This window comes from Pseudomassariella vexata (assembly GCF_002105095.1).
Source record: "Pseudomassariella vexata strain CBS 129021 chromosome Unknown BCR38scaffold_4, whole genome shotgun sequence".
Classification (NCBI taxonomy): Eukaryota; Fungi; Ascomycota; class Sordariomycetes; order Amphisphaeriales; family Pseudomassariaceae; genus Pseudomassariella; species Pseudomassariella vexata.
The window spans coordinates 2,753,328-2,768,401 of NW_024467959.1; the positions used below are offsets into that span (position 1 = coordinate 2,753,328).

A 15,074-nucleotide genomic window follows, 5' to 3' on the forward strand; every position below is an offset into this window, starting at 1 on the left:
GGGCCGTGCCGTCTTTCATTCAATTGCGGGCCCGCTTGTTTTGTTTGTAAGGTCATAAAGTCTCCACAAGGCGAGCTTTGGCAACCCTTTAAGGATAGGGAACGACGTCGACTTGTCTCCATTGAGACCCTGTGTGGTAGTGCAACATTATGCGTTTTGAAAGTCGTCGCTAACCCCTGGTCGCCATGCCTCCCCTCGGCCGGTACCGTACGATTTTGGTTATTGGCGACAGCTAATCCTTGAGTTCACTGCCACAGGGAGGCTTTCTCGTACGTTCTTCAGGAAATCTTGATTGTGGCGGATTTCGTCTCGATTTCGCATTTGCTATCACATGGAGATCCTTTCCGTTCCTCTGGCGAACGAAAAAAAAAGTGGCAGAATGAACTATTTGAATTCGATGGCTGGTTCCGACGACAAACTTGTAACAACTCTAATTATCCAACTACCATGAGTCTTCCCTGTGGACGAATAGAATGCTATCCAGACGATTAGAGGCAATCAGCAAAGATGCGAACAATCCAGATGGTATCGCAGAGCTGGTCGTCACGGCACTTGGCAGCGGAGGCTGTTTTTACATATGCTGGAAGACTCACGAGGGTCTATATGAACAAGGTAAGCGAGAACCAACACCCTGACAACTCAGGCGTTAATCTCTTTTCCCAACACCTAGACAGCTACGGCATCCCCTCAAAGCTTCACAAATGGCTCTTTTCACCAGACGGTCGCGGAAGGGATTTCGCCACCCTGCAGGTGATCCTCGGGCCAGGCGAGGACGAATTTCTCGCATCAGACCGCTACGATAAAATTGAAAACAAGACGGCGGAGCCTCCGCCGCGACTCCAACGATCCGCCACCTCCCGCTCGCTCGATGCTTCAGCGGAGAGGCGGAGGATAATGACCTTGATGAACACAAATGCAGATGCGCCCGGTGCAAACGCCAAGCTCCGGCGACGCTCAACCACACTCTCAACCCTGGTGTCCGACTCGAGCCGCAGGCAAAGCCTCCTGCTCAACAACAGCAACCCCATCGTCGAGGAATCTCGGTATGAAGGCCGACCACGACGCATATATTTTGTTCCCTCGGCGATTCGTCCCAACCGGCCACCCAGATCGCGGCATTCATCTATGGACAGTCCGCAGCCGCAGCTGGGGAATGTGCCTGAGTCGACACGGGCTTCAACAACTTCAGTACCTTTAGTAATATCGACACCGCCGCAGAAGCCTTCGGCCACAACTACCCCTATCACACCAACAAATAATTCTGCTTCTACTTCTGCTTCTTCTTCTTCTTCTTCTTCTTCTTCTGCCACTTTCACCCCCCCAGTTCAACTCCGCCTAGCAAGACGCATCTCCCCACCAACCTCCCTCCCAACAGCACCCATATCTCTGCCCCAACAGCCACAAAAACGAACCACCTCTACCTACGTCGATTCCGGCATGCAAACTGAAGCCCCACCGACTCCCATCCCCGACTCAGGCGACGAAGAACCCGAGCTGGAAACTCCGCGGCCCCACCATCACCATCATCACCAACGTCGAGGCCACACCCGCAACTGGTCATCCGTCTCGAGCTCCTCGAGCATATCATCCAGCTCGACGGCGAGCAGCATTCTCAGTGCTTTTCCATCTGAGTCCAGCACGCGGAAATCCAGTTTTGTCAACATCGATGTCGCAAAGCCGCCGAATCTGTTCTGGCCTGAGCCGCAGTATTTTCCGAATCCAGTTATTATGGGCCGGATGACGGATTATTTTCGATCTTCGGGGTATTGTCTTGGGGATGCGTTGGGGTAGTGTTGCTCTCTAACGCAAGGTACTGGGTGTGGCGAACGACGAGAGGTGCGTCATGGAATTGGGAACGGATATGGGGGGGAATTTGTGTACCATTGGTACTACAGAGGAAGGAATACGACACTCCGACGGATGCCATGGCGCGTTCCATGAGATATTAGGGAGTTGAAAAATCTGGGGGCTTTTCTAAATTTGAGCAGACACTTTGCCGTCCTGGGGTTTGATTCACAGGGAATGGCGTTTTGGTGTATTTGAGTGAGCATAGGCGCACTGTTAACATGATACTTGAGCTTACATTTTTATCTAATGAGAAACGGGCAGCTTTGCCGTCTACAGGCAATCCATAAATTGGAATTAGAAGAGCTTTTGGGCACATAATACATACCAGTTAACGTCACCCACAGGTCATTGCCCCACACGGGTCTTTGCCCAACTTTTCAAGAAATCTTGACTTTCCATCTTTACTTATACAATTCTTCCCTTCCACAACATGGCACGCAAATCTAGTGAAGCTAATCTTCAATTAGCCATCCAAACTAAACGACGCCATCCTCACCTAAGTTGGAACAAGCTTGGTAAAATCTTCAAAGTCGACCATAAGACATTGAAGCGCCGTTACGAAGGCGTACAACCATTACACATTACTAACATGTCCAAACGGAAAATGACCGAAACCGAAGAGAATACGATTACCCGACGCGTAATTGAGCTAGATTCGCGAACTTTTCCTCCCCGGCTTCGATACGTTGAAGAAATGGCGAATATCCTCCGACGCGACCGCACCCGTCGGCAAGAACTGGGCCTCGAGCTTCGTACGGCGACAACCAGACCTCCGGACGCGTTTAAATCGTCGAATAGATTACCAGCGGGCATTCTGCGAAGATCCTGTCGCGTATCGCGGTTATTTTAAGCGTGTTGCGGACACAATAGCGAAGCACGGCATCCAGCCGGAGGATATCTACAACTTTGACGAGACGGGCTTTTTAATGGGCATGATCTCAACCGGCATGGTCGTTACGAGTACCGAAAGACGTGGAAGGCCTAGGCAATCCCAGCAAGGCATTAGGGAATGGGTTACTGTCATTCAGGCGGCCAATTCCCAAGGCTGGGCGGTGCCGCCGTACATCATCTTCGCGGCCAAAGTTCATCTCGCTTCGTGGTATCACGACACCACATTACCGGGCAATTGAGTCGTTGATCTATCCCACAACGGATGGACAACGAATGATATTGGTCTCAGCTGGGCAACTCACTTCGATCTGCACACACGCGATCGTACGAAGGGTGTCAAACGCCTCCTGATCCTTGACGGTCACGAAAGCCATCACTCGATGGATTTCGAACAATACTGCAAGGACCATGGCATCATTACCCTTCCTATGCCTGCCCATTCGTCCCATAAGCTCCAGCCTCTCGACTTGGTGCCTTTTAGTGTTTTGAAACGGGCGTACGGTGTGTTTGTTGAGGGTTTGATGCGACGGCATCATACCCACGTTGCGAAGGAGGATTTCCTTGCCGGTTTTTTGGAGGCGTTTGGCGCTGATTTTACTGAACAAAACATCAGATCTGGTTTCGAAGCAGCTGGAATTGTCCCTTTTGACCCCGACAGGGTTATATCTGCCCTGGATGTCGCAGAAGTCGCGCGTACACCCTCTGCCGACCCAGAACTCCTACCCCCTAGTTGGACTTCTAAGACACCTACTACCACCCTTGAAGCCGAATCGCAGTCAACGTTGATTAAGAATAGCGTTCAGAGGCATCAAGACAGCTCTCCGACGCATATTCTTCATTCAATTGACTCGATTGCAAAGGCTACGCATGCAATGATGCAAGAGAATGTTATCTTGCGTCGCGAGAACGAAGAGCTTCATGAGACTAACCATGTGCTAAGCAAACGTCGCAGAACCAAAAACAAGCAAATCCAGTATGGTGGGCCACTTAATATAGAAGATGCACAAGTTCTACGGGCTATTAGGGGTGATACGGGTTTGGAAAGTGAGGAAGAGGGTGAAAGTAGTCGTCCTACAAGGAGGAGGGCAACGGGTGCTAGGCGCTGTGGCATTTGCGGAGGAACTGGACATAATGCGCGAACTTGTCAGGCAGATGTAGAAACAGACAATGAAAAGAATTCTGATTAATTTCTTGGATGAATACGGGTTGTTGTTGATCTATCTAAGATTAAAGGTTGGGAGGTCGTGAAAAGTTGGGCAAAGACCCGTGTGGGGCATTGACCTGTGGGTGATGTTATGTGTTTCGATGTCAATTTACTCTTTACTAAGGATCACCCAATCGCATCGTGAATCGCCAGCCCCTTCTTTTATGGGTGAAATATAACCACCACTGCCCACTGTCCTAAATAACCATCTCTTGTCCATTATGGATCACATTCTTATCGACCAAGCCTGCTTATTCGCACTCTTTTTTAGAGACTTCTGTATGAAAGCCAAAGTAAAGAGAAATTAGAGGCCGTTAAGTGAAGTAATGGCATCTAAAATTAGTAGCAGCTTGTGGGACGGTAGGAAATGTGTTAGGACGCTCATGTTGAGCATTTTACCAGAGACATTTGTCTTCTCAAAAAGGTACTTGGATGTACCTCTTTGGGATGGAGACAATATGGCTAGCAGTGAGGATGAAGAGGAATCAGTAATACTAGCCTCTGAACAGTTATGCTTTGCCTCCTATGTCAGAAATGGATGAATAAACGACTGCTTGATAAGTCTACGAAGGGGACTACTTATGGTCAAATAGACTGCAAATGTGACCTTGAGGGCCATATTATTTGAATTGAGGTCTTCAGGCCGATTGCCAAGATTTGGCCCCACAGGTACAATTTGATATTCTATGTACCTATGCGGATGTCTAGATGGAAAAGCCCGCGGTAGATTTCATGAGGTCCTATGTCTTGGCCCGACTTTTCGATGGTCTGATTAATCTGCGAATAGGGTTCTGATCGGAAACCGCCCCCTGATATGGTCTCGAACTGAAGATATGTTACAATGGGTGCTCATTAAATCGGCATGCTAATATTTTCTTCCCGTCTTCAAGGGATTTCTCCGAGACGATAATGGAGTATATCACGTCCAGCAGGAAAGTGTAAAAAAGCGCCACAACGTGTCGGGTGGTGGCATATGCGTCCATTCGTCTTGTTTGGCCTTGTGTTGGACCTTCAAGGCTACTCCATCAAGACTGCCAAGTCAAGGAGAAAAGTAAAGCCGCAAACCGTACGAAGTATGGGTCAATATGACCTCTACCCATTGAACCACACAAGTCCTGGCTGTGGGACAGACATCAGTCATTTCTGTCTATATAAGGCCCTTATGGCCGCCATTTACTTCTCTCAGGACTCTCCAGAGATCATGACACTTTCAATACAAGACCATTTTGCCCACAACCCAATACCTTGTGCATCGTACACTATACAGCGCCAATAGGGTACCGTGTGGAGCGCACAAACTGTGGGAAATTGTAGCCTCAGGTGTGGAGGGGTATGAGGCAGCAGGCACGCCTTGCAGTATTTAGGGATCCCTCGGGGCCAACTTGGGATTGGTCCCTCACGCACCTTCATAGTACTAGTACTAGTACAGCCCTTAGTACTTGGATTCCGACGCAAACCACGTTTACTTAGAGTATTTTAACTCGAAAAATCGGAATACAGGTTTACTCCTTCTGCAGTGACGACTTGGATTTTATGTTCCCGTTGAAGGAGCAAAAGGAGGGCACATATGCCTAACCTGTATGTATTGTAGCTAACTCTGGTCCTCTCTTCGAGGGTCTATGTATGGAAACAAAAGGGTTCTTATATAGTCAATGAATGGTAGACTTGCTGATTAATTCAGACAAGTTGTAGAAGCATATAGATAAGTAGGGAATGTTCTATCCTCGCCACATTTCTCGTAATAGAGGTATGTGGGGATGGTCGCCGTTCTAGGTGGCGATAGTGGCAAGTATAGGACCCACATGGCCCACAGGGCCCATATTGTCCAACTTGACGTGACGCCCATCTGGGTTCTTACCTCGGTTTACCCGAAGTTAAGTGAGCGAGCGGCCTAGTGCTTATGGGGGTTTGGAATCAGGGCGATGTTCTGTACAAAGGTAGGCATGTTGCGAACCAATCATTCCACTTCATTCCTTGCCTACTTAACCTTTATAATCGTGATCTTCTACCAGTCCGGTTTAGTTTTATAATTGAAGATTAACAGAACATAGTTTATTATATTAGTGTTAATAAAGGGCGTCCATATGACATAATTTGTATTTATCACGAAGAAGGTACGTTGGTCCCTAGAAAGCATCTACAGTGAGATAATAGATTATTATCAGTTACAACTCCTTTTATATACGCCTAGTAGTATTATAGAGAAAACGATCAGAAATCGGGTTCAGTCTTGTAACAATTCCTCGCTACTTATTCTAGTAGGAATAGGGCAACTATATTGTATTAGGTTCGAGAGTAGACGACCCTTTAGGACAGCTGAGGCTACATACTAGAAAGCTGCATAGTTACTATTCACCTAACCAGATAGTAAACCTATCCAGCTTCTTATCTCTACGAGAGAGAAAATACGTAGATAATATGAGTCGGAATGATATGATACTTCTAGTTCTGCAAATTTCAAAAAGCTGATCAGCAGAAAGCGTCCTATTTTCCAGGTTTTCTTTCTTCTTCGTGAGGGTTAGAATTACAGTATAGAACCAGTGTGTCCTACAGGTATTTACTGCACGGTAAGTATGAATAATACCTTCCACTTTCTGTCTAATCGGCCGTTCTTGCCTACGCTACGCAAGGGTCAAATCTACAGGGGAGAAAAGGTGAAGCGACTGGCAAGGTCAAAACTCACTTCAATTTTAACCCACCCAGACGGATAGGGACTCGGAGGAGGGGGGGTAACCTAGATGGGAAGGTACGGCCAAGTGCAGGGCCGAACGCCTACAAACCCCGCATCAAGCCTTTTTTGGCCTTTATATAAATCTAGCCTTACCCCAGCCAGAGGGATGGGGACTCGGAGCAGGGGGGATTGCATCTTATCTGGCTGCTGACGCAACTTGAGATCGTACATGTAAGTCCAGCACAGCAATTTTAACCCACCCAGAGGGATGGGCCTCGAAGAAGGGGGTTAGCCTGTATTGTATCTTGAATACAATGAACACCCATGTTCATGTGGCTCAAGCCTCTTATGAATAGTTGACAGTAGGCTGTAGGTGGCACACTGAGTGCGAACAGCACAGCAATTTTAATCCACCCAGAGGGATGGGCCTCGAAGGAGGGGGTTAGCCTGTATGGGGGTTAGCCGTAACTCAAGCCCAGTACAGCAATTTTAACCCACCCAGAGGGATGGGCCTCGAAGGAGGAGGTGGCGCACTGAGCGCGAAAATTTTCAACAGATATTTAACTTTCTTTTGACCATAACATAGCATAATGACGCCGTGGCTCTGACCTAGCGCTTGCGTGCTACTTTCTTATTGATGGTAGTGTTGGAACTTGGGCACCAGGAAGGCCTTACCGTGCCAAAGAAGACCTGAGAAACCAATACCCTATCCATCGGTATGATGAGTTGGCGAATCATGACCCATCGTCTTTAGCGTTGCTATCAAGGTCGATCGTGGTCGAATGGGAGCCAAATTCTTCAGGTAGACAGGATAAAGTAAACGAGTTTCATTGTCCTAGCTACGGTAGTCCAACCTTTGCAACTTCAAATAAAATATGTAACCGGTAATGTTAAATCGCAAGAGGTTGTTTTTCCCACGCCAAGCCATGCCCATGTCGTTTCTACTGTGAAATCATCAAGGCATGCCATACTGTATCATCTTCTCTTGGGGTAAATGCTGGTCTGTAACTTTTCTTGTCCTTGACACTTCGTATTTTCTCTACGTGTGGAATGTTGTTAGAACACCCTCGGCAGCGGTCATACCCATCTAAGTAAGTATCGCTCGTTATAAAGCGAAAGGAAAAGAGGAAACAACCTGTGGACCTTGCAGCATGGTACAAACGCCAGCCGTAATGTTGCATATCGTTGCTAAAGAACGCCTCGAAACCCCATAGGTGCTGGTACGATGCAAGCAACCAGGTGTGCTTCAAGACCAATTGAAGAATAGTTTGAAGGTATGTGCCAGGTAGGGAGTTTGTCATCACCTTATATATGCCCACCGGGGCACCTATGCTGATGAAGCTTAGCATCACGACAAGAAGGCGGACGTAGTAGAAACTGATCAATTAGTGGGGTTCGGTACAGAGTTTGATGCTGGGTATTGACGGCCCAAGCATTCTCGAGTTTGGCTAGGACGACGGTCCTTTATTCCCTCCAGAATCATCCCAACTGGTTGATGCGGTGTCAATTGTATTTACTTCCTTGTCCTGGGTTCAAACCGATGGAAGCGTAACGGTGTCTACAGAGACTGAAGAGAGTGAGGACCAGTCAGATTGTTGCAGGCTGAGCTGATGCTTTTGCTTCAACATGTCTTGGATTTGGGCGCTTGCTTCATCTCGTTGGAGCTTCTTTTTGGCTTCATCTTTCTTCCTTTGCTCTGTCACACGGTCAACAACCTATGAAGAAGTGAGAAGTTTGGTGGAGTACTCACTCTTATCACGGCTTTCAATGAGTATCTATTGGATTGTGGGCAAATGGTCTTGTATTGAAAGTGTCATGATCTCTGGAGAGTCCTGAGAGAAGTGAAGGGCGGCCATAGGGGCCTTATATAGGTAGAAATGACTGATGCCTGCCCCACAGCCAGGACTTGTGTGGTTCAATGGGTAGAGGTCATATTGACCCATACTTCGTACGGTTTGCGGCTTTACTTTTCTCCTTTGACTTAGCAGTCTTGATGGAGTAGCCTTGAAGGTCCGACAGTACCCACCTGTTCCTGGGAGCAAGGCGTCCCTATGAATTTTGGCCGGGTTCCTAGTTCAGTAGCTTCAGCAATCTTTGCCAGGTGTCAGGGTACGGCTAGGCCGAAGACAATAGTACAGAGTGATGGGGAGTAACGGGCGTCCCTCCTACGTAGCGCCGGGTGGTCACTGGCGGTCTCAGGTAGGGGTGCCCACGATGATGCATTGATCTCTACTCCTTCCCTATCCTACTTCGAGATGGTCCTTATATAGATAGCTAGGCCGCCGCTTGGACCCGGCGTAGCCGCAGGTTTGGCGATGCCGGGAATCCTGACTCTCGGCATCCCGAAACTTCACATAGATTGTAATCATGACTCGGGAGGCTTTTGTCCGAAACACCCCACCGGCACCCCACCGGTGTCCTGCGTTCAGTGTCTCTGACACCAGGATCCCATGCTCCTCTGCGAAGCGCAGTCCGATGATGAGATCCAAGTCCGACTTTATATTTGCCACGAGAACCTCTCGTGCTTGGACATCGAGGTTGAGATCGCGTTGCGCAATTTTGACGTCTACCTGCACCAAGGGCACTGTGCTTCAGTTGATGTACAGAGGCTCTGGATCCAGCGGTTGCGAATAACTTTTGTGGAAATGGGAATATATCGATGCTACGGTGGCAACGGGAGCAAGGCTACGGATTGATGACGCGCGTGAAGGAACGTCAGCGCCCACGGGTCCAACTCGCGGCACTGTCACTGATGTTACAAGTCCAAGGAGGTGGAGTTGGCCAGTATGGAGTGAGCTGTAAGATGCAACGAATTGGGTGTATAATGAGGCATTGGGCATGGGAAAGGAGATAAAATGAGATGCCGCCGCTGTGCCCGTCATTAAGTGTCTTACACGCCATTGATCTCGGTCATAAAAATTATTGTATCTTTCTCGTACTTCAGATCGCAGAGCTTCGCTTCGACCAGCGGCGCGGCTGCTTTTCTTGGGCCTCTTGCTTCATCACCAGCGGTATAGAAGGTGCTTGTTAGTACGGCATTCCAATCGGGATTAAGTTGGGCTGCGTTGCAAGGTCCATACGCCCCCAGGCGAAGCGCAAGGAAGCTAGTCGGATCCAAACGTGGTTCGACAAGAAATCCCAATACAAATGGCGGTGCCTTCAATCGACGTGGTCTTTCGAGATGGCATTAGGAGGCATGGTCTGGCCAAAGCCAAGAGAAGGCCAAAGGCCGCCTACTGATTCCAAACACAGCGCAAGATAGTTACTAAAGTGAGAAATTATAACCAGGCACACGCACCTTCAGCCTTGAAATCGAAGTCCTCAAAGCAATCACACAAAGCGCCGAAAATGTATCCTCTCGCGATCCAGTCTGGCATGGCTGCCACTGAGAACCGATTGTGGGTGAGAAGCGGTTATCTGCAGCATCGATAACAGCTTTCTTAGACCCTCGAGCTGGGAAGAACCTAGTCGACGTCCTATGGCTACAGACACGTTTTTACAACATCCATGCCCAGGCTGTTACCGGGATATATCTAAAGCATACTAAGCGCAAATCATCTCCAGGAAATACTGCAGGCTCAATGGGCTACAACCATAATGGACTGCTACTCGGCACGTCTGACTCAAACCAAGAAGCGGGCAACGATCCTCAGACACAATATCGACGGAATCATCAAATTCAAATTTGCTCCTGCACCAGCAACTCAGTGTATACACAAGGGAACAGGGCTTCATTAGAGGATGCCATCCACAGACAACAGCTACACGTCCACCTGGTTTACATGACGGACTCAAACTGCGCCCAGCCGAGAATGCTGGTGTTTGCAATTCGATGGTCCACGTCATTTGCTGTAACATGCAGCTCGACAACTAGCTACTGAGAAAAGCATGAAAAAAATAACAAGAGTAGATTCTAATATCACACCATTTGTCTGCGGTCTAATATGTGGAATGGGACGTATGTTGACATTCAGCCCTGGTGCCTGGTGGGCTAGTAGATTGGGACCCCAATATGCGTACCTGTATATAGCTAGATGATCGGACAGAACGACTGCCATTCCTTCCTCATGCTCTAATATAATACAAAAGTTATACTTGAGCGTTAATATTGCCAAGCATTGTATTAGAACCTCTAAGTAGAGGCTTAGAAAAACTAAAAATAGTTATGATAGCTACTTAGTAAGCCGTACCAACGGAGTTTCATGGGTGTCAGTAGCTTTCATACTAAAGAGATTATAGTAGGTGCTTAATTCCAATCGTGATCTGCGTGGTTGTGATTTCTATCTTTCTATAGAAATTTGTATGCGTTTTACTTGCCGAGAAATGTGGAGTAAGGAGGGGCGATGATGTACAGCACTAACACCCACCTCAAATGGAGGAGAAGGTGTACATAATGGATGCAACTGGGTGGGGTGCAGGCGAACCAACGTGTTGCAGATCAGGTTCGTATGGAAATGCTAATGTAGTATGCGCGGACAATGGCAGGCTTGCAGTTGTGGCTGGCTGCATGGACAAAATGATTGTTTGATAGCTCAGGCAATGAGCTGACAGACAGACGACGTCGCCTCGCGTGTAAAACCCGTCCCGCCGAAAGTAAGCCGAAAGTGAGCCGACGGAGCTATATATAGTTTACACTTTGGAATGCTCTCATCAACTGAGTACGGGACAGCTGCTGACTGAGATAGCGTGGCTGCGGAGCGCTACAGATATCCGCTGGGCTGCATGTGGGATCTGTGGATGCATCTGTGCAGGCCGTAACCTAGCTGTAACAGGAAGTTATTGAGGGCTTTTATTTGGTCCGTGGAGCATCGGCCATCCACCGGCTCCTATGATCTTTTCAATAAAGTGATTTGAAAGCTCCGTGGTTATAGAGGGTTCAGATAGCCGGCTGGACTTGATACGAATTGCGACTTGCCGCGCGACACAGGGCAATGCAGGTGGTGAAAGTGTACAGACTTGGCGGAAGTGGCTATGTCGATCGTCATCGGTCTTGCGTGGGAGTCGGACAAACCCCATTGGATTTACCGCAGCTGAGTTGGTTCTGTCAGAGAGGATTTGTTCATCAACCAAACCTCGCTCCATCGTGCGCCCTTGCTGCAGACCGCAGGGTTCATGGAGACGGGAAGCCAATCCCGTATGCAGTTTCCAGGTCTTAGAGCCAAATAGATTTCGAGGCGACATGGCAAACTTGTCAAAGTCGATGTCGTTTGCTCCTGTCAAGGTGGCAGACTCGAAGCTCAAAGTACGGGGGGACAAGGATCAAGCACCCTAAATTACCAAATTTTGGAGCTTCCCGAAGTGTAGCCGTGCGCTGTCATTCACTGCTATTGGTTCAACCCCTGTAATTCAAGTCGCGCTTGCCACATATTGGCTCGTGACGCTACCATGCTTTTGGCTGTGCCAGGACGGATTGTGCATCCTGCCGCGCCAGGTGGAGATGCTTGTGATTGATGGTTCTCTCTCACTGACTTCATCTTCTGCCGGGTCTATTGCACCGATTTGTTCACGATATCTTTCGCCTCCTGCTCCTCCTTCCTTTCGCCTCCAACCTACTTCACTCTCTGCAACTCATTCCGCGCCGATTTACGACAGCAGTGAGACTCAGTCGCCATTTACGTCTGCTCTCTTCCACCTTCAGATCCCTCGGCAAGCCCACTCTCGGAAATTGCCCCTTGCCGCAATTGGGACACGACCACGCCTGCGATCTACACACCGTGAATTGAAAAAACAGTATTTGACCTACGAAATGCCGTCGCTCTGTGGTGGCTCAAAGACTGTTCAGCGCAAGCTGGTTCTTGTGTAAGTTACCCCGCCGTCCGCCCCTTTTGATGCCGGTGCCCGGAATGCTAACGTGATGCGACAATAGCGGCGATGGTGCATGCGGAAAGACCTCACTGCTGAATGTCTTCACAAGAGGCTACTTCCCGACAGTTTACGAACCAACCGTCTTTGAGAACTATGTACATGGTCAGTTGTTGGTTTGGGCCGAGGAGCACACAATGAAGAATCAAGTTATGGCTGACACCCAAACAAGACATTTTTGTCGACAACGTACACATTGAGCTTTCCCTCTGGGACACGGCCGGACAAGAAGAATTCGACCGATTACGCAGTCTTTCATACGACAACACAGATGTCGTGGTGCTCTGCTTCAGCGTAGACAGCGAGTCCTCGCTAGAAAACGTCAAGGACAAGTGGGTTGGCGAGATCCAAGAGAATTGCCCGACGGCCAAGCTGGTGCTGGTGGCCCTGAAGTGCGATTTGCGGGAGAACACAGACGAGGAGGACGCCCCGGCTAATGGCCGTGAGAAGCGCCCCCCGATCGACTACGACACCGGCCTCCGATCCGCACGCGAAATCAAGGCAATGCGATATCTCGAATGCTCTGCCATGCGCAATCGTGGAGTCAACGAGGCCTTCACCGAGGCAGCCAGAGTCGCGCTGACCATGAAACCAGCCGGTGAACAGGACTCAAAGTGCGCCATCATGTAATGCCGCATATCCCGAATATCCCGAATGAATGAATCGGGCTTCGATTTTCAACACCCTACGTGAGCAAGATCACCCCTTCCTCCTACTCGATGAATCCAGGGGATAGGATGGGATAAGATGGGGATATTTTTGAGGGAGGAGATACCATCAGGTCGTTCACATTCTGGAATCCTGGCGTTCTTGCGGTCACACATCATGACTTCACTTCGTTCCCTGCTCAAACCCCGCTGTTTCTTGTGCTCTGTTGTATTATTGCATCATATGATATGCATGTTGTCATGGAGCATCCCTTCTTGTCTGTCTGTACATAATGCCTTTCTTCGATTTTCTGCACATATCCCCCCATTTTTGAGAGCCTCCCGCTATTTTTGTTTTAATAGACCGCAGACTACTCAAGGAGGGTACAAAAGAGAGACGAGACAGAGCAAAGCAAATGTTGTTATTGCTACATGATTTCAAGGGTTTTTGATTTTCATCTTTCAGGTGGCCGGCAAAGCGCATCGACTGGCGAAGGAAGCAGGGTCCTAGACAAACAGGAGGAAGATGACACGGCAAGTGAGGTCAACATTGTTATCTGTGACGCGTTGTTTCTCTTTTGGTTTCTCTTTTGTTATCAAAGACAAGCCTGACAGGACTGAGCTGCGCCGTTGTTGCGAGTGCCACCAATGACTGGTGTTACGGCAAAAGCAGGTCAGGTAGTCCCAGTTCAAAATGCAACTTGTTTCATCATCCGGGCGCTGCCCTGGGAGCTGCACTGTTGTATCTACGAGAGCTGGAACCACCGCATTGAGCATCCACCGTGGATATTAGGGTCGCAACACTAGGACGGCTTCCCGGGACTGTCACTTATGGAGCTTGACCTTATTACCACATAAACCCCAATCATTTCCACAGCATCCCTCTTTCGGCGGATATCGCGTACTCCATAAATGCCGGTAGTGTTCATCATCTCGTTAACCATAACAGATGTGGTCGCGATAATGTGAATGCTACGGACCAGGCCGAGTACGATTGCATCATCGGCATAGCAACAGTGTACAATGTTAGACAAGTCGCGTTCATAAACGGCAATGACAGTTGTTTCACGTCAAACATCACGTCACAACGCTAGATAGATATTTCAACACAATTACAGGGAAATGTAGTCCAAACTTTCATGCACCTTTGCGTTCGAGTGCATTTGAGCACGGGTGCTTGGTAATAGATGGGCCGTCCTTTTCGGAAAAAGGGGGGTTGTTCTCGGCACGAGAAGATAATCCTTCAGCAGATGGGCACAGAGAGAAGCCGCGCAGCTGTACACACTGATGCCGTTCAAAGGGAAGGGAAGGGGAAGGAGGCGGGGAAGGAGGGGGAGGTTTGGTGAGGGTCGGATTCGTTTGTGCGGTCTATTGACGCACATCCCCCATTCATTGAGTTCGGATGAGCTTCACTGACACTTCTCCCAGGTTGACATGCTCTTTCCATGCAGCACTGGTTTGGCTTTGGACATAAGCAGTTCCTGGATGTTTCCGGTGTTGTGACAACGAGCCGACCTGGATTGAACCTTGGAAGGTCTGCCATGGTTGCACGGGTTGATGCTTCTCCCGCGTACAAGTCGCAATCTTCTCGACTAACGATCGTGGACAATATTACGTCACTTGTCAGAGTTCGAGACCAAGACCATTGACTCATGGGGTGCGCGAGGACTGCTGCGACCTCTTCTTGTCTGAAACGAATGTGTGGTTCAGCAGACCCTGTGATGTGGGCATGGCGTCTGAGGCGAGTGACTCGGTTTCGTCGTTGGGTCTGTTTTAGTGACCTGCAAGAAGCAAAGCTCGTTCGTGACTAAGTCTCAAATGGCTTCAGAGCCATGCTTTCACCGTCGATTGACTCTGGATGACATAGAACAACTCGAAGTTGGGTTGGGTGAGGAACATGGGGAATGCTTTGTTGGTACAGCCAGAATTTTCACAAGGAGAAAAGCTATTA

The 15,074-nt window shown here is 48.8% G+C and overlaps 2 protein-coding genes across 2 annotated transcripts; both read left to right on the forward strand.

The window, feature by feature from the left end:
• Nucleotides 1-53: 53 nt before the first annotated feature.
• BCR38DRAFT_428010 (uncharacterized protein) lies at nt 54-2,245 on the forward strand. Its single transcript, XM_040859870.1, has 2 exons — nt 54-612; nt 671-2,245. The coding sequence occupies exons 1-2, from the start codon at nt 474-476 to the stop codon at nt 1,789-1,791; spliced, it is 1,260 nt and encodes a 419-aa protein (XP_040718357.1). The 5' UTR covers nt 54-473; the 3' UTR covers nt 1,792-2,245.
• A 10,115-nt stretch (nt 2,246-12,360) lies between these two features.
• On the forward strand, nt 12,361-13,106 carry BCR38DRAFT_336733 (rho3 protein-like protein; the record flags this gene model as incomplete). The annotated part of the gene is made up of 3 exons (XM_040855483.1): nt 12,361-12,413; nt 12,481-12,581; nt 12,649-13,106. 3 exons carry the CDS (start codon nt 12,361-12,363, stop codon nt 13,104-13,106), a joined length of 612 nt encoding a protein of 203 aa, XP_040718358.1.
• Between the last annotated feature and the right edge of the window lie 1,968 nt (nt 13,107-15,074).